The 19670-nt window shown below is 43.9% G+C and overlaps 1 protein-coding gene across 1 annotated transcript; it reads right to left on the reverse strand.

The window, feature by feature from the left end:
* Window positions 1-268: 268 nt before the first annotated feature.
* On the reverse strand, window positions 269-4456 carry LOC123070096 (N-alpha-acetyltransferase 50). The gene is made up of 3 exons (XM_044493119.1): window positions 4044-4456; window positions 3476-3598; window positions 269-632 (listed from the first exon to the last, which is right to left on the reverse strand). Exons 1-3 carry the CDS (start codon window positions 4231-4233, stop codon window positions 415-417), a joined length of 531 nt encoding a protein of 176 aa, XP_044349054.1. The 5' UTR covers window positions 4234-4456; the 3' UTR covers window positions 269-414.
* Window positions 4457-19670: the final 15214 nt, after the last annotated feature.

The raw sequence follows: 19670 nt of genomic DNA on the forward strand, positions 1-19670 counted from the left end.
TAAATTTACACGAACAAAAAACTGATTTTATCACGAACAAACCTGTCAGAACTAAAGTAACACATGCCAGAGCGAGCAGGGAGAGAGACGAACGTTGGGATTTCGGAACCCAAGTAACTACAAGTCTACAACCTTGCTCCAGTAACAGGTCAAAGGAGCAAGATTAAAATTGGCAACTACGCCATTCGGAAAAAATCTGGCAACCGCGCACCACATATCCAGAATAAGTAGTTAAGGCAGGCACTCAAGTTACCGGAGCAAGGTGGGATAAAGAACACAGTCAATGTAAAAATGATGTCTCAGTGATGCAGCCAAGGTAATCGTGTTCTCAAACTAATGTTAAACCTCAACGAAAATGAAGAACAAACTGCAACAAGATCATAACTCTGTCACAAGAGCAGGGACGGTGTCTGCTCATTTCTTTGTAGCAACCTGGCCGATAAATTTGGTAAGAACATAGCAATCTGGCGGAGTGATGTTCGTATAGTAATTATGTATCGTCTCTGTTATTTCGAAACCAAACTTCTTGTAGAAAGCAATGGCATCGTCGTTGTTTGTCTGAACGTGTAAGTATATCTCCGAGATGTTCTGCTTCGCACAGAGATCAAAAACATGGTTCAGCAGCTTTGTTCCTGTCAAAATAAAAAAGAATCAATTGTAAGGCAGCACAGATCATATTACTGCTACTCTTAAAAGCAGCTCGCGTTGTTGCCAAAAACAAACTATTCTTTTCTGTTCGTAAAAGATAGTTTCAAAAGAGCAAAAGTATGCAAGGTATATTTCAAGCCCAAGAAGTTTACAACAAGTTGATATTTTATATTCATTCAGCTAGCATTCATTGTTTTGAGACAGTGTTACAGTAGCAGTACCAAACAAAACCTGCCGCAGTGTCCCCTCATAATTTCTTTTTATCAAACATCATGTTCCTAATAGTCCTAAGATGATCATATGAACATTTCCCTGAGAACAAACTCAAAATTCTTGACAGCATGTGTTGTGAAATGAGGCCAGACCGCTAGAGTATATTTTAAATTGAATTCTGTAAACTCCCGAAATTCTCATTTACCATCAATGGAATCGTATTAACAGGATACTATATTAGCAGCCAATAGTGCAGTGTGGGAAATGGTGTAGCCTAACATTTTGAGGACTCTTCCCGCCAAAAAAAAAAAAACATTTAGAGGACTCTGAAACCTTAAACAAACAACAAGTTATGAATAACTGCTGGGTTAACCACATGTGCTACCCGGTCACTGGGAGCAGAACGGACAACTTACTATCATCTGATAGTAGCACAAATGGGGGCAGGAGTCTAAAAGAAGCATGACAGGGCAGCGATTGCTCAAAGAAAGTATGATGAGGCAGCCCATGATGTTTTATTACACGATGATCTTTAACATTATTCTTACTAGACTTAGAAGTCACAGGTATTTCACTTGGTTACAAAAGAGCAATCTAGCGTACAGATGTGTTAGCATGGGCTAAAGTAAGAATGAGTGGCAAGGCTCATTATTTTTCACTGGTTTTTCCTGTGCTGATACAGGTATTCTTTTAGAACTTGCAGTAGATAAACAGCTAAGGTAATTATATATAAGCAAGCTTTAGAATAATACTGGTACATGCTTAAATCATTTCCAAGAGTTTTTTTTAAAACAGTAAGTTTATCACTTGGACATCATGAAAGGACATACACCATGTCCTAGAGGACATAACATGGTAAGAGCATTATTGCACTTTAATTTCATGAGCACATATGGCACAACTGCTACCCACAATCCTTGACACCACCTTAGTTTAAATGCGTAATGCATTTTGTGGCAACCCACCCCCTTCATAACTTTATAACGCTTACGGCATATGGCAAGGCGACTTCATAGACACACCCTAACCTGGTCTGACAGCAAGTTAAATCACCCAATACAACCAATTTAGTAGCACAGTGCTCCCTTAATTTCCCATGGGAATAAGATTAACCTGATGCACACTCAAATGCCGAAATACAACAAAACATGGTATGTAAGCAACAACACTTTTCAGAAACCTGGTACCATCAGTTGATTCTTGAAGGAGCAGATTCAAGGTTGACTTTGGTTTATTAACCCATAGAACAAAAGCTGACCTAGGGCCAGCCATTATCTCTGTTCTAAACTCTCTTAACTAGCTTGCACTACTCCCTGTCTTCTGATTTGGCTGCCAACTGGCAGGGCCTGCACTTATTGCCTTTTGATTGTAACCTTCCTAGATGGTGCAGGCTGTCATAGGTTGTCCAAGCATTTTATCATGTAACCTTGTAACGGTAGGGAGAGGAAAAGCTGGAGAGGACTCGTGGGAGGGAGAGGAGAAGCTGGCAGAGACTCAAACAGAAGCATAGCTGCTGCTGGCACATACAGCAGAACAGAGCAGCGAGCAGGAGCTGAAGAAGAGGGAGGGTAGGGAGAGGAAAAGCTGGGGAAGACTCGTGGGAGGGAGAGGAGAAGCTGGCAGAGACCCAAAAAGAAGAAGCATAGCTGCTGCTGGCAATGCCGCACCAACGCAGACCTGGAAGCAGCAAAGCTCTGCAATACGGGGATGGCACATGGAGGCGGCGCTCCAAGCCAGAACCAGATTTTTTTTTTCTGCTCCACTCTCACCTTGTTCTGTCCCTCTCTCCTCGCCCGCTTTTCCTTCCCACCCCGTTCTACATAGTTCAAGGAAGAAGGGCCAAGATTTTCTGCCCCACTGCTTTTCCTTTCCACGCCCCTGCTTTCCCCCTCCCACTCCTGCTTCTCCTTCCCGTGTGTGCCTGCTCAGAAAGCATATGGCATCGAAAATCGGCTTAAGGAGCCGCCCGCCTTGTCAATTGGACGCCATGGCCCTATGGTGGACGCACAGGCAACTTCTATTGTGAGGGTCAATGTGCTTGGTCTGGAGAGTTGCCACAGTTGTATTATTGACGTTATGGCAGTGGCACATCAACAGAAAACTTTGGGCACATTTTGATTCAATTGAGATGGTGGCAGAAGCATGATCAATCATCGTTCATTGCTTGAGTGAAAAATACTCCCTCCGTCCGCGAATAAGTGTACATCTACCTTTTGTCCTATGTCAAAGTTTTCAAATTTTGACCAACTTTATAGAAAAGAGTAGTATATGACATCAAATTGGTATATTATGAAAGTACATTTCAAAACGGATCTAGTGATACTAATTTAGTGCCATAAATGCTGCTGCTTTTCCCTATAAAGTTGGTCAAAAATTTAAAACTCTGACTTAGGACAAAAGCTAGAAGTACACTTATTCATGGACGGAGGGAGTAGGTTGCAAGATAAATGCAGTACCTACAACTATCCAACAATTACATTTTAATTCACAATTTCAGCAATCAGATAAGGAGGTGCACATGTTATCCTACTTGTGAGGCATATGTAGATCTCACGCCCAACAGGGTGATCTCTTCACATAGCCAAAAATGAATTTAGGTAGGGAAAATTCTCACCAAGACCAAGACCACGGTAGGGCGCCAATACACCCAGAGTCATGATATAAACACGGACGACCCCTCCTTCCTTCTTCTCCAGGCGACAAGCGATTGCTCCAACACATATATCACTATAGTAAGCTACAAACACAGAAAGGAAAAATGAACAGTCAGACAATAGCACCAGCAGCAACATGTTTTCTCATAGATGAAATCAGCCAAACCCAGCAGACGAATCAATATAACAGTGTATCCGGGAAACATCCCCAGCACAATAACCTACCCACGCCCTCCAAGATCTTCTATGGTCAAAGAAATTATTTTTGCAGATCAAATCCACATTCGCATTTGCACGTCCCCATTCCAAAATCTAAATTCCTAATGGCGGTTTCTTCCCCAATCTGGTAGCAAGTTGTAAATTGTTTTCTGCCTTCTGTCTGCAGATCCGAGAACTGAGATAGATACAACCCCAATCCCAATCCCAATCCCAATACAATGGAAGACCGGGTGAGGTATGGAACCGGTCCCGGCGGCGCGAGGTAAGGATTAGAACAAGATTGGAAAAGACTGATGGGAGCGCGCTCACCGAGCTTGGAGAAGTCCTTGGAGGCGATGGCGTCCTGGTAGTATTTGTCGTTGTAGCGGACGGGGAAGAGCGCCATGTTGAGCTTCTTGAGCTGCATCACGTTCTTGTCCCGCAGGCCGTCCAGGGACGTCCGGGCGACGCCGCTGCTCTTCTCCTTGCTCCCAGCTGCCTCTCCTTCCCCAGCGCCCATCCTCCAAGCCCTATTGCCCTCGCCCTCGCTCTCTTCGTCGCCTCTCTCGAGACTCGAAAGTTTGCGTGCGATGCGACCACGGCGGCGGGTGCGACTCGCGACCAAAACCCTTCCGCTCTTTAGCTGTTTTCGCTACTTCTTCCCGTTCTCGCTGACCCGTCGGGCCTACGGCGTTCTCACCGACCGCGGGTGGGTGGTGGGCTAGAACTAGAAGCCAGGCCTTTCGCTTGCGTGCTCTTGCAAGTTGGTATATCCGACGCTGACTCGCAAACTGAACACATTGGGCGTGTTTGGTTCCCGTCAGCTACAGTACCTGCATTCCATACACTTCTTCATTCAGTCTGGCTTTCGAAAAACAGCCTCATATGCGACATCTGCAACTTGTTTGGTTGTCTGCATATGGATTGCCTGCATCAGTGGATCAACTTTGACATGTTGTTTGGTTGTCTACATTGTCTCGGCGCATACAACTACACGCTGTTTGGTTGCTTGCATGGGGTATGATTAAGAGCTAGCACTTGCACTTAGCACACAGGGTTAAGAGCTAGCAGAGGAAGGGGGAGAAGAAATGCAGGTGCGCCCGACCATGACGACTGCGGTGGATAGTGGACGTGGTGTCGTGTCCGACATGACGAGCATGGAGTCGTGGACGAGCGACCCCATCGGCGGCACGGCGAGCGACACCGTCGGCGAACTAGTTGCGGTGCTCGCGCAAAGACAGTCGACAAAGGAGGAGAATGCAGTGCCCGCGCCATGGTATCGTCAGTGCAGTGGACGAGAGAGGAGGTCGGGATGATCGACACCGGAAATGACTCGAGTGTAGTAGGGCGAGAGAGAGGAGGCCAAGATGATCGACCCCTTCGGTGGCGCGGCGAACTGCAGTGTGCACGGATGCAGAGGACACAAGAAGCAGTGTGCGCGCCATTGCAGCGTTAGTGCTGTAGGAGGACGACAGAGAGTAGGCCAAGATGAGCGACGCCGGAAACGACTCTAGTGTAGTAGGACGTGGGCAAGAAGATCAAGGGGAAGGGCTTCGGCGTCGAGAGGGACGAATAGGAGGGCTCTGAGCAGAGGTTAGAGGAGCTCGACATGGCGGCATTAGTGCAGTAGACTGCTGCTCAAAAAGAGATGAAGCTACGATAGTCGAAACCAAAAACTTACAACACGAATGTTGTGAGGAACCGCAAGATTAGGCAGCTGGTCAAAGGAAATTTCAAATGATCGATCGTGCGCGACGAATCTGACAAAATTCGTCCAGAATAACTCCAAATGGGAAGACGAGATTAAGAACTTATGGCCGACGAAACTACGAACCGATCGCCTGAATGGAACCATAGCATCAGGTGTATCTTTTTCGTGTAGAGCTTACCCCAAATCGAAGCACCGTTGTGTAGATCAGAGGAAGGAGATTAGATAGGAGCTTACTGAAGGTTGAAGAAGAACTCAGGTAATCACCTCGCATCCCTCCCGTCTCCACTCGTGCAAGGGCTCGCTGGCTTGCGCTCGCCTCGGCCTGGCTCGCAAGAAACTGCCGATTCCTGCGTTTCCAGCGAGCCAGCCTCTGGACTGCTTTAAAAAGCGTGGGATGCAGCCCCAATAGTGAAACCAGGCAACCAAACAGGCCTCTTGCTTCCCGCGCGGGCCTGGTTGGGCTCGATGCGGGCAACCAAACACACCAATTAGTCATCCGTGAATTGGATATCAAGTTCACAGACACAATAAAAAGGAAGATTATCCAAAACTAACCGCATATATTTCAAGCCAGGTATCAACAAATCGGATAAATTACACGTAAATCGGACGATCTTCATACAAAACGGAGCACATTCATTACATTTCGAACAGTTTTCATTAAAAGGGGGACAGATCCAAACCTAGCCTACATCAGTGCCCGTCATCCAAGTCCTTAGTGTTCCCTTCCGATGACCGCGTCCTCCATCTGCCGTCTCCATGAGCGGCGGGGATAAGACCCGCGAAGTGGTGCGGTCCTCGGCAAGAAAGAGTAGAACATGGGAGACAGACCGACCCACTTGGGACTCGAGCCCCCGCCATCTTCCATGCCTTACTCATCCTTGTCGAAAGTGGAGGGTCTGCCATGTTCGTCATCCCACCGGCACGGCCAAACAGCGTTTGGTGGCGCGTAGGGCGTGCGACTGGCGACGTTCTTGTTTGCGATTGCCTGCGCAGACAGCGCCGCCTCCGCGTCCGATTGTGCCGCATGTATGTTGCGAGCGGCGGCTTGAGTGCGGGCAGTCTCGTACAGTGCCTGCTGCTCGGCAATGAAGTTGGGATTCACTATGGCCATGGCTGGCACAGCTTCCTCGCTCGCGTGCTCGCCGTAGATTTGACCCTCCGCCAGCTGGTCCTGCTCGAGGAGAAACATGTTGTAGCGTCATTCCTCCTGCACCTGCCAGAACAACGACATAGGCGCAGGTGCCAGGTGCTCCTCGACCTTGGCAACGTTGAAGTGCGCTTGTCTCTGCTCCATCATTGAGCCGGCATGCACCAATGCGGACTCCAGCGCGGAGTCGTCGTCGGAGCCAGCCCCATTATGGGCTCGTCGTCGGAGACCTCCGAAGAGTTGGCCGATATGTCGGCCTCTATCGCTTGGCACGAGGCTCTGCCAAACGGTCACAAGGGTGGCCACCTCATGCTTTTGCTCCGTCGAGAAGCTCTCCCATAGAGCATTCCCGCTCACGGTCATGGTGGATGTGGTGCACGGGAAGAAAGATGCGGTACGGATGGGTTGTGGTGTGTTGTGAGGTGACAACCCACAAGTATAGGGGATCGTTTGTAGCCTTCTCCGATAAATAAGAGTGTTGAACCCAAAGAGGAGCTAAAGGTAGAACAAATATTCCCTCAAGTTCTATCGACCACCGATACAACTCTACGCACACTTGACGTTTGATTTACCTAAAACAAGTATGAAACTATTTTGCAAGAATAAAACTATGAGTACTTTGCGAGAATAAAACTAAGAAGAAAATGCAAGGTAGTAAAAGTGGATAGCTTTTTGTTAACAAGAAAGTCTTTTGTCCCTAAACAATCGATAACAAGTACCGGTGATCATTCTTGTAATTCTATATGAGGGAGAGGCATGAGCTAACATACTTTCTCTACTTGGATCATATGCACTTATGATTTGAACTCTAGCAAGCATCGGCAACTACTAAAGATCATTAATGTCGTGAAACCCAACCATAGCATTAGGTATCAAGTCATCTTTACTCCCATACGCCATAACCCACTTATCTGTGTTTAGACTGATGTCACCCCCGCACTAACAATAAGCAAACCATGAACATATTGCAACACCCTACGACGGGGCCCCCTCACGTTTGCGCGAGAATGGAGGGCACCGTAGGACAGCACCATAAATAAAATATACAATCATACCAACCAAGATCACGAATAACCCATAAGACAAAACAGATCTACTCAAACATCATAGGATAACCATAGATCATTGGGAAATAATATATGAAGTTGAGCACCATGTTTAAGTAGAGATTACAGCGGGGAGAAGGGGTGTTACACCGCTCCATAGAAGGGGGAGAGTTGGTGTTGACGGTAGCAAGATTGTTGATGTAGATCGTCGTCACGATCCTAGCCCCGGCGGTGTTCCAGCGCCACCGGGAGAGAGGGGGAGAGAGCCCCCTCCTTCTTCTTCTTCCTTGCCCCCCCCCTAGATGGGACGAGAGTTCCCCCTCTGGTCCATGGGCTCCATGGCGGCGGAGGGGCGGGAGCCCCTCCGAGATTGGATCTTCCTCTCTGTTCTCTCATGTTTCGCGTTCCCCATATCTGGCCCTTCACGGTTTCTTAAATTCCCGGAGATTCGTAACTCCGATTGCGCTGAAATTTTTACATGATTTTTTTTCATAAATTATCTTTCTTGCTCCAGAAGAGGGGCTCCAACAGACGTTCAAGGAGGGCAGAAGACACCAGGGCGCGCCTGGGGCCTATGGCGCGCCCTGGTGGGTTGTGGGCTCTGTGGGCCCCCGTTTGCGTTGATTCCACCTCCTAAAAACATATATTCCAAAATAATTCTCCGTAAATTTTTATCGCGTTTGGACTTCGTTTGATATGGATTTTCTGTGATACAAAAAATATGCAAAAAACAGGAACTAGCACTGGGCATTGGATCAATAGGTTAGTCCAATAAATCATATAAAAAGTTGCCAAAAGTATGTGAAACTTGTATAACATTGGCATGAAACAATCAAAAATTATAGATACGACAGAGACATATCAGCATCCCCAAGCTTAATTCATGCTCGTCCTCGAGTAGGTAAATGATAAAAAAATAATTTTTGATGTGGAATGCTACCTAACATAAACTTGATCATATATCTAATCATGGCATGAATATTAAGACATAAGTGATTCAAAGCAATAGTCTATAATTTGACATAAAGACATCAATACTTAGGCATCCCAACAAACAATCATGTCTTTCAAAATATCAACGCTAAAGAAAGTTATCCCTACAAAATCATATAGTTTTGTCATGCTCTGTCTTCTTAACACAAAGTATTTATCATGCACAACCCTGATGACAAGCCGAGCAATTGGTTCATACTTTTTAACACACTTCAGCTTTTTCAACCCTCACGCAATACATGAGCGCAAGCCGTGGATATAGCACTACGGGTAGAATAGAGTATGATGATGGGGATAAATATAGAGAAGACAAAAAGTAAGAAAGTCTCACATCAACGCAGCTAACCAACAAGCTATGGAGATCCCCATCAATCGATATCAATGCGAGGAGTAGGGATTGCCATGCAACGAATGCACTAAGAGCTATAAGTATATGAAAGCTCAATATGAAAACTAAGTGGGTGTGCATCTAATCCTATAATGAAAAGTTCCCACTAGTATATGAATGTGACAACATAGGAGACTCTCCATATGAAGAACATGGTGCTACTTTGAAGCACAAGTGTGGTAAAGGATACTAACAATGCCCCTTCTCTCTTTATTTCTTTTTTCTCTTTTCTTTTCCTTCTTTTTTTCTTTCTTTTTTTCCTTTTTTCCTTTTTTTCTTTCTTTTCCTTTTTTTCCTCTCATTGTTCGGAGTCTCATCCCGACTTGTGGGGGAATCATAGTCTCCATCATCCTTTCCTCACTGGGACATGCTCTAATAATGAATAATGATGATCATAACACTTTTATTTACTTATAACTCAAAATAAATAAAAATTACAACTCGATACCTATAAAAAATATGACTCTATATGAATGCCTCTGGTAGTGTACCATGATGTGCAATGATCTAGCGTAACATGTATGAAAAATGATGCACAGTCTGAGCCACGAACACTATGTCAGCTATGTGATCATGCAAAGCAATTTAACAATTAATGCTCAAGTCATCAAACGGAAGCGGTGGAAGCTGCATGGCAATATATCTCGGAATGGCTATGGAAAGGCCATAATAGGTAGGTATGGCGGCTGTTTTGAGGAAGATATAATAAGGCTTATGTGTGATAGAGCGTATCATATCACGGGGTTTGGATGCACCGGTGAAGTTTGCGCCGACTCTCGATCTGAGAAAGTGCAATGCACGATACCGTAGAGGCTAGCAAATTGCGGAAAGGTAAGAGTGCACATAATCCATGGACTCACATTAGTCATAAAGAACTCATATACTTATTGCAAAAGTTTATTAGTCCTCGAAGCAAAGTACTACTAGCATGCCCCTTGGGGGATAGATTGGTAGGAAAAGACCATCGCTCGTCCCCGACCGCCACTCATAAGGAATACAATCAATAATAAATCATGCTCCAACTTCATAGCATAATGAGAGACTATAATTGCATGCTTCGGGAATCACAAACCTTAACACCAATATTCTTACTAACCACAACCGTTATTCCATCTCTATATCGCAAAACTATTGCAAGGAATCAAACATATCATATTCAGTGATCCATAAGTTTTATGTAGGATTTCATGAATAACCATGCAATTGACCAATTCCCGTTGACTCTCTAAATAGATATAAGTGAAGCACGAGAGTTTAATTCTTTCTACAAAATACCACGCTCTAACAAATATAAGTGAAGCAAAAGAGCATTCTACAAACAACGCTTTTCTATGTGAAGCGAAACAGGCAATCCAAACTTCAAATGATATAAGTGAAGCACATGAAGCATTCTATAAAGACATACTCAAAAGATATGAAGTGCAATGAGAATTCTATAAATCAACCATGGAGTATCTCATACCAGCATTGTGCATAAAAGAAAAGTGAAAACTAAATGCAAAAGATGCTCCAAGATTTGCACATATCACATGAACGAAACGAAGACGAAAACATACCGATACTTGTTGAAGAAAGATGGGATGCCTTCTGGGGCATCCCCATGGTTAGACGCTTGAGTCTCCTTGAATATTTACTTGGGGTGCCTTGGGCATCCCCAAGCTTGAGCTCTTGCCTCTCCTCATTCTCCTCATATCGAGACCTCCTCGATCTTTGATCACTTCATCTACACAAAACTCAACAAAATACTCAGTAAGATCCGTTAGTATAATAAAGCAAATCACTACTCTAAGTACTGTTGCAAACCAATTCATATTTTGTTTTTGCATTGTAGCTACTGTAATATAAATTTTTCATGGCTTATACCACTGATAGAATGGATAGTTTCATCAAAACAAGCAAAACAATGCATCAAAAATAGAATCTGTCTTAAACATGACAGTCTGTAGCAATCTGAACATCTACCATACTTCTGGTACTCCAAAGTTTATGAAAAATTAGGATGAAATAAACAATTTGTATAGAAATAGTGTGCAAAAAGTTTTAGAAACGTTTGACGTTCCAGTAAAAAAAATGAAAATTCACGCGCTACAACCAAAGTTTCTATTTCTGCACCGCACATACCAACAAGCAATCTACCCATCCTAAAGGCAAATCTTGGCACATTATTTTTATAATACAATGGAATTGTACAAGGGGGTAATTATTTTTGTGAGAATATTCATGAAAAATTCTACATTGTTTCCATGAGCATGAACACAAATGTTCAAGGTCGACCCTCACTTCTCCAATGCATAACTTCCAATCGCTTCTCTTTTGTTGAAAAGTTTTAAGTTCCCCTCTATATTTTTTTGTTTTTAAACTTTATAAAAGCACTCAACAGAAATAAATGACTCTCTAAAACTTTCGGGTTGTCTCCCTGGGAGCGCTTTCTTTAAAGCCATTAAGCTAGGCATAAAGTGCTCAAGTAATGGATTGTTGGGGAATGTAGTAATTTCAAAAAAAAATCCTACGTACACGCAAGATCATGGTGATGGCATAGCAACGAGAGGGGAGAGTGTTCTCCACGTACCCTCGTAGACCGTAAGTGGAAGCGTTATGACAACGCGGTTGATGTAGTCGTACGTCTTCATGATCCGACCGATCCAAGTACCGAACGTACGGCACCTCCGAGTTCAGCACACGTTCAGCTCGATGACGATCCCTGGACTCCGATCCAGCAAAGTGTCGGGGATGAGTTCCGTCAGTACGACGGCGTGGTGACGATGATGATGCTCTACCGGCGCAGGGCTTTGCCTAAACTCCGCGACGATATGACCGAGGTGGAATATGGTGGAGGGGGGCACCGCACACGGCTAAGGAACGATCCGTAGATCAACTTCTGTGTTCTAGGGTGCCCCCCTGCCCCTGTATATAAAGGAGCAAGGGGGAGGCCGGCCGGCCCTTGTGGGCGCGCCAAGGAGGAGGAGTCCTCCTCCTAGTAGGAGTAGGACTCCCCCTTTCCTACTCCTACTAGGAGGGGGAAGGAAGGGGGAGAGGGGGAAGGAAAGAGGGGGGGCGCCGCCCCCTCCTAGTCCAATTTGGACCAGAGGGAGAGGGGGCATGCGGCCCACCCTGGCCGCCCCTCTCTCTTTCCACCAAGGTCCATGTGGCCCATTATCTCTCCCCGGGGGGTTCCGGTAACCCTCCGGCACTCCGGTTTTCTCCGAAAACGTCCGGAACACTTCCGGTGTCCGAATATAGTCGTCCAATATATCAATCTTTATGTCTCAACCATTTCAAGACTCCTCGTCATGTCCGTTATCACATTCGGGACTCCGAACAAACTTCGGTACATCAAAACTTATAAACTCATAATAAAACTGTCATCGTAACGTTAAGCGTGCGGACCCTACGGGTTCGAGAATTATGTAGACATGACCTAGAACTATTCTCGGTCAATAACCAATAGCGGAACCTGGATGCTCATATTGGTTCCTACATATTCTATGAAGATCTTTATCGGTCAAACTGCATAACAACATACATTGTTCCCTTTGTCATCGGTATGTTACTTGCCCAAGATTTGATCGTCGGTATCCAATACCTAGTTCAATCTCGTTACCGACAAGTCTCTTTACTCGTTATGTAATGCATCATTCCGTAACTAACTCATTAGCTACATTGCTTGCAAGGCTTATAGTGATGTGCATTACCGAGAGGGCCCAAAGATACCTCTCCGACAATCGGAGTGACAAAACCTAATCTCGAAATACGCCAACCCAACATGTACCTTTGGAGACACCTTTAGTACTCCTTTATAATCACCCAGTTACGTTGTGACGTTTGGTAGCACCCAAAGTGTTCCTCCGGTAAACGGGAGTTGCATAATCTCATAGTTATAGGAACATGTATAAGTCATGAAGAAAGCAGTAGCAACATACTAAACGATCAAGTGCTAAGGCTAACAGAATGGGTCAAGTCAATCACATCATTCTCCTAATGATGTGATCCCGTTAATCAAATGACAACTCTTTGTCCATGGTTAGGAAACATAACCATCTTTGATAAACGAGCTAGTCAAGTAGAGGCATACTAGTGACACTATGTTTGTCTATGTATTCACACATGTATTACGTTTCCGGTTAATACAATTCTTGCATGAATAATAAACATTTATCATGATATAAGGAAATAAATAATAACTTTATTATTGCCTCTAGGTCATTTTTCCTTCAGTCTCCCACTTGCACTAGAGTCAATAATCTAGTTCACATCATTATGTGATTCAACACCAATATTCACATCTGTATGTGATTAATACCCATAGTTCACATCGTCATGTGATCAACACCCAAAGGGTTTACTAGAGTCAATAATCTAGTTCACATTGCTATGTGATTAACACCCAAAGAGTTCTAAGGTATGATCATGTTTTGCTCATGAGAGAAGTTTAGTCAACGGGTCTGTCACATTCAGAGCTGTATGTATTTTGCAAATATTCTATGTCTACAATGCTCTGCATGGAGATACTCTATCTAATTGCTCCCACTTTGAATATGTATCCAGATTGAGACTTAGATTCATCTGGATTAGTGTAAAAGCTTGCTCCGATGTAACTCTTTACGACAGGCTCTTTTATCACCTCCATAATCGATAAGTATTTTCTTAGTCCTCGCTAAGGATATTCTTGACCGCTGTCTAGTGATCTACTATTAGATCAAAATTGTATTCCTTTGTCAAACACAGATCAAGGTATACAATAGGTCTGGTTCACAGCATAACATACTTTATAGAACCTATGACTGAGGCATAGGGAATGACTTTTCATTCTCTTTCTATTTTCTGCCATGGTCGGGTCTTGAGTCTTACTCAACTTCACACCTTGCAACACAGGCAAGAACTCCTTCTTTGACTATTCCATTTTGAACTATTTCAAAAAATTTATCAAGGTATGTACTCATTGAAAAATCTTATCAAGCGTCTTGATCTATCTATATAGATCTTGATGCTTAATGTGTAAGCAGTTTCAACGAGGTCTTGCTTTGAAAAACTCTTATTCAAGTATCCTTTCATGCTATCCAAAATTTCTATATCATTTCCAATCAACAACATGTCATCCACATATAATATTAGAAATGCTACAGAGCTCCCACTCACTTTCTTGTAAATACAGGCTTCTCAAAAAGTCTGTATAAAACCATATGCTTTGATCAACTCATCAAAGCATATATTCCAACTCCGAGATGCTTGCACCAGTCCATTGATGGATCGCTGGAGCTTGCACACTTTGTTAGCACCTTTAGGATTGACAAAACCTTCTAGTTGCATCATATACAACTCTTCTATAATAAATCCATTAAGGAATGCAGTTTTGACATCCTTTTGCCAGATTTCATAAAATGTGGCGATTGCTAACATGATTCGAACAGACTTAAGCATCGATACGAGTGAGAAAATCTCATCGTATTCAACACCTTGAACTTGTCGAAAAACCTTTTTGCGACAAGTCAAGCTTTGTAGATAGTAACACTACTATCAGCATCTATCTTCTTCTTGAAGATCCATTTATACAATATGGCTTGCCGATCATCGGGCAACTCCACCAAAGTCCACACTTTGTTCTCATACATGGATCCCATCTCAGATTTCATGGCCTCAAGCCATTTTGCGGAATCTGGGCTCATCATCGCTTCCTCATAGTTCGTAGGTTCATCATGGTATAGCAACATGACTTCCAGAATAGGATTACCGTACCACTCTGGTGCGGACCGTACTCTGGAATACCTACGAGGTTCTGTAGTAACTTGATTTGAAGTTTCATGATCATCATCATTAGCTTCCTCACTAATTGGTGTAGGAATCACTGGAACTGACTTCAGTGATGAACAACTTTCCAATTTGGGAGAAGGTACAATTACCTCATCAAGTTCTACTTTCCTCCCACTCACTTCTTTCGAGAGAAACTCCTTCTCTAGAAAGGATCCATTCTTAGCAACGAATGTTTTGCCTTCGGATCTATGATAGAAGGTGTACCCAACAGTTACCTTTGGGTATTCTATGAAGACGCACTTCTCCGATTTGGGTTCGAGCTTATCAGGTTGAAAACCTTTTTCATATAAGCATCACAACTCCAAGCTTTAAGAAACGACAACTTATGTTTACTGCTAAACCATAGTTCATACAGTGTCGTCTCAACGGATTTAGATGGTGCCCTATTAAACGTGAATGCAGTTGTCTCTAATGCATAACCCCAAAACAATAGTGGTAAACTGATAAGAGACATCATAGATCGCACCATATCTAGTAAAGTACGATTACGACATTCGGACACACCATTACATTGTGGTGTTCCAGGTGGCGTGAGTTTGTGAAACTATTCCACATTGTTTTAATTGAAGATCAAACTCGTAACTCAAATATTTGTCTCCGCGATCAAATCACAGAAACTTTATTTTCTTGTTACGATGATTCTCCACTTCACTCTGAAATTCTTTGAACTTTTCAAATGTTTCAGACTTGTGCTTCATTAAGTAGATATACCCATATCTGCTCAAATCATCTGTGAAGGTCAGAAAATAACGATACCCGCCACGAGCATTAACACTCATGGGACCGCATACATCGGTATGTATTATTTCCAATAAGTCACTAGCTCGTTCCATTGTTCCGGAGAACGGAGTTTTAGTCATCTTGCCCAAAAAGCATGGTTCGCAAGCATCAAATGATTCATAACCAAGAGATTCCAAAAATCCATCTTTATGGAGTTTCTTCATGTGCTTTACACCGATATGACCCAAACGGCAGTGCCACAAATAAGTTGCACTATCATTATTAACTTTGCATCTTTTGGCATCAATATTATGAATATGTGTATCACTACGATCGAGATCCAACAAACTATTTTCATTGGGTGTATGACCATCGAAGGCTTTATTCATGTAAACAGAATAACAATTATTCTCTGACTTTAAATGAATAACCGTATTGCAATAAACATGATCAAATCATATTCATGCTCAACGCAAACGCCAAATAACATTTATTTAGGTTTAACACTAATCCCGAAAGTATAGGGAGTGTGCGATGATGATCATATCAATCTTGGAACCACTTCCAACACACATCGTCACTTCACCCTCAACTAGTCTCTGTTTATTCTATAACTCTTGTTTTGAGTTACTAATCTTAGCAATCGAACAAGTATCAAATATTCAGGGGTTACTATAAACACTAGTAATGTACACATCAATAACCTGTATATCAAATATACCCTTGTTCAGTTTGCCATCCTTCTTATACACCAAATATTCAGGGTATTTCCGTTTCCAGTGACCATTTCCTTTGCAGTGTAAGCACCCAGTTTCAGGCTTTGGTCCAGCTTTGGTCTTCTTCGCGGGAGTGACAACTTGCTTGCCATTCTGCTTGAAGTTCCCTTTCTTTCCCTTTGCCCTTTTCTTGAAACTAGTGGTCTTGTCAATCATCAACACTTGATGCTCTTTTCTTGATTTCTACCTTCGTCGATTTCAGCATCACGAAGAGCTCGGGAATCGTTTTCGTCATCCCTTGCATACTATAGTTCATCACAAAGTTCTACTAACTTGGTGATGGTGACTAGAGAATTCTGTCAATCACTATCTTATCTGGAAGATTAACTTCCACTTGATTCAAGCGATTGTAGTACCCAGACAATCTGAGCACATGCTCACTAGTTGAGCGATTCTCCTCCATCTTTTAGCTATAGAACTTGTTGGAGACTTCATATCTCTCAACTCGAGTATTTGCTTGAAATATTAAATTCAACTCCTGGAACATCTCATATGGTCCATGACGTTCAAAACGTCTTTGAAGTCCCGATTCTAAGCCATAAAGCATGGTGCACAAAACTATCAAGTAGTCATCATATTGAGCTAGCCAAACGTTCATAACGTCTGCATCTGCTCCAATAGGTCTGTCACCTAGCGGTGCATTAAGGACATAATTCTTCTGTGCAGCAATGAGGATAAACCTCAGATCACGGATCCAATCCGCATCATTGCTACTAACATCTTTCAACACAATTTTCTTTCTCAAGGAACGCATTAAAGTTCAACGGAACAACAGCACGAGCCATCTATCTACAACAAACATAGACAAGCAAAATACTATCAGGTACTAAGTTCATGATAAATTTAAGTTCAATTAATCATATTACTTAAGAACTCCCACTTAGACAGACATCTCTCTAGTCATCTAAGTGATCACGTGATCCAAATCAACTAAACCATGTCTGAGCATCACGTGAGATGGAGTAGTTTCAATGGTGAACATCATTATGTTGATCATATCTACTATATGATTCACGCTCGACCTTTCGGTCTCCGTGTTCCGAGGCCATATCTGTATATGCTAGGCTCGTCAAGTTTAACCCGAGTATTCCGCGTGTGCAACTGTTTTGCACCCGTTGTATTTGAACGTAGAGCCTATCACACCCGATCATCACGTGGTGTCTCAGCACGAAGAACTTTCGCAACGGTGCATACTTAGGGAGAACACTTCTTGATAATTAGTGAGAGATCATCTTAAAATGCTACCGTCAATCAAAGCAAGATAAGATGCATAAAGGATAAACATCACATGCAATCAATACAAGTGATATGATATGGCCATCATCATCTTGTGCTTGTGATCTCCATCTTCGAAGCACCGTCGTGATCACCATCGTCACCGGCGCGACACCTTGATCTCCATCGAAGCATCATTGTCGTTACGCCATCTATTGCTTCTACGACTATCGCTACCGCTTAGTGATAAAGTAAAGCAATTACAGGGCGTTTGCATTTCATACAATAAAGCGACAACCATATGGCTCCTGTCAGTTGCCGATAACTTCGGTTACAAAACATGATCATCTCATACAATAAAATATAGCATCACGTCTTGACCATATCACATCACAACATGCCCTACAAAAACAAGTTAGACGTCCTCTACTTTGTTGTTGCAAGTTTTACGTGGCTGCTACGGGCTTAGCAAGAACCGTTCTTACCTACGCATCAAGACCACAACGATAGTTCGTCAAGTTAGTGCTGTTTTGACCTTTGCAAGGACCGGGCGTAGCCACACTCGATTCAGCTAAAATGAGAGAGACAGACACCCGCCAGCCACCTTTAAGCACAAGTGCTCGTAACGGTGAAACCAGTCTCGCGTAAGCGTACGCGTAATGTCGGTCTGGGCCGCTTCATCTCACAATACCGCCGAACCAAAGTATGACATGCTGGTAAGCAGTATGACTTGTATCGCCCACAACTCACTTGTGTTCTACTCGTGCATATAACATCAATGCATAAAACGTAGGCTCGGATGCCACTGTTGGGGAACGTAGTAATTTCAAAAAAATTCCTACGTACACGCAAGATCATGGTGATGGCATAGCAACGAGAGGGGAGAGTGTTGTCCATGTACCCTCGTAGACCGTAAGCGGAAGCGTTATGACAACGCGGTTGATGTAGTCGTACGTCTTCACGATCCGACCGATCCAAGTACCGAACGTACGGAACCTCCGAGTTCAGCACACGTTCAACTCGATGACGATCCCTGGACTCCGATCCAGCAAAGTGTCGGGGATGAGTTCCGTCAGCACGACGGCGTGGTGACGATGATGATGCTCTACCGGCGCAGGGCTTCGCCTAAACTCTGCGACGATATGACCGAGGTGGAATATGGTGGAGGGGGGCACCGCACATGGCTAAGGAACGATCCGTAGATCAACTTCTGTGTTCTAGGGTGCCCCCCTGCCCCTGTATATAAAGGAGCAAGGGGGGAGGCCGGCCGGCCCTTGTGGGCGCGCCAAGGAGGAGGAGTCCTCCTCCTAGTAGGAGTAGGACTCCCCCTTTCCTACTCCTACTAGGAAGGGGAAGGAAGGGGGAGAGGGGGAAGGAAAGAGGGGGGGGGGGCGCCGCCCCCCCTCCTAGTCCAATTCGGACCAGAGGGAGAGGGGGCGCGCGGCCCACCCTGGCCGCCCCTCTCTCTTTCCACCAAGGCCCATGTGGCCCATTATCTCTCCCCGGGGGGTTCCGGCAACCCTCCGGCACTCCGGTTTTCTCCGAAAACGTCCGGAACACTTCCGGTGTCCGAATATAGTTGTCCAATATATCAATCTTTATGTCTCGACCATTTTGAGACTCCTCTTCATGTCCGTGATCACATCCGGGACTCCGAACAAACTTCGGTACATCAAAACTTATAAACTCATAATAAAACTGTCATCGTAACGTTAAGCGTGCGGACCCTACGGGTTCGAGAATTATGTAGACATGACCTAGAACTATTCTCGGTCAATAACCAATAGCGGAACCTGGATGCTCATATTGGTTCCTACATATTCTACGAAGATCTTTATCGGTCAAACCACATAACAACATACATCGTTCCCTTTGTCATCGGTATGTTACTTGCCCGAGATTTGATCGTCGGTATCCAATACCTAGTTCAATCTCGTTACCGGCAAGTCTCTTTACTCGTTATGTAATGCATCATTCCATAACTAACTCATTAGCTACATTGCTTGCAAGGCTTATAGTGATGTGCATTACCGAGAGGGCCCAGAGATACCTCTCCGACAATCGGAGTGACAAAACCTAATCTCGAAATACGCCAACCCAACATGTACCTTTGGAGACACCTGTAGTACTCCTTTATAATCACCCAGTTA

Source organism: Triticum aestivum, chromosome 3B, assembly GCF_018294505.1.
Source record: "Triticum aestivum cultivar Chinese Spring chromosome 3B, IWGSC CS RefSeq v2.1, whole genome shotgun sequence".
NCBI classification, from domain to species: Eukaryota; Viridiplantae; Streptophyta; class Magnoliopsida; order Poales; family Poaceae; genus Triticum; species Triticum aestivum.

Coding starts and splice junctions, on each gene's coding strand:
- LOC123070096 (XM_044493119.1), bottom strand. CDS start 4,233: ATGGGCGCTGGGGAAGGAGAGGCAGCTGGGAGCAAGGAGAAGAGCAGC. Junction 3,599..4,043: donor CAAGGACTTCTCCAAGCTCG/GTGAGCGCGCTC, acceptor CTGTGTTTGTAG/CTTACTATAGTGATATATGT. Junction 633..3,475: donor CTACCGTGGTCTTGGTCTTG/GTGAGAATTTTC, acceptor TTATTTTGACAG/GAACAAAGCTGCTGAACCAT.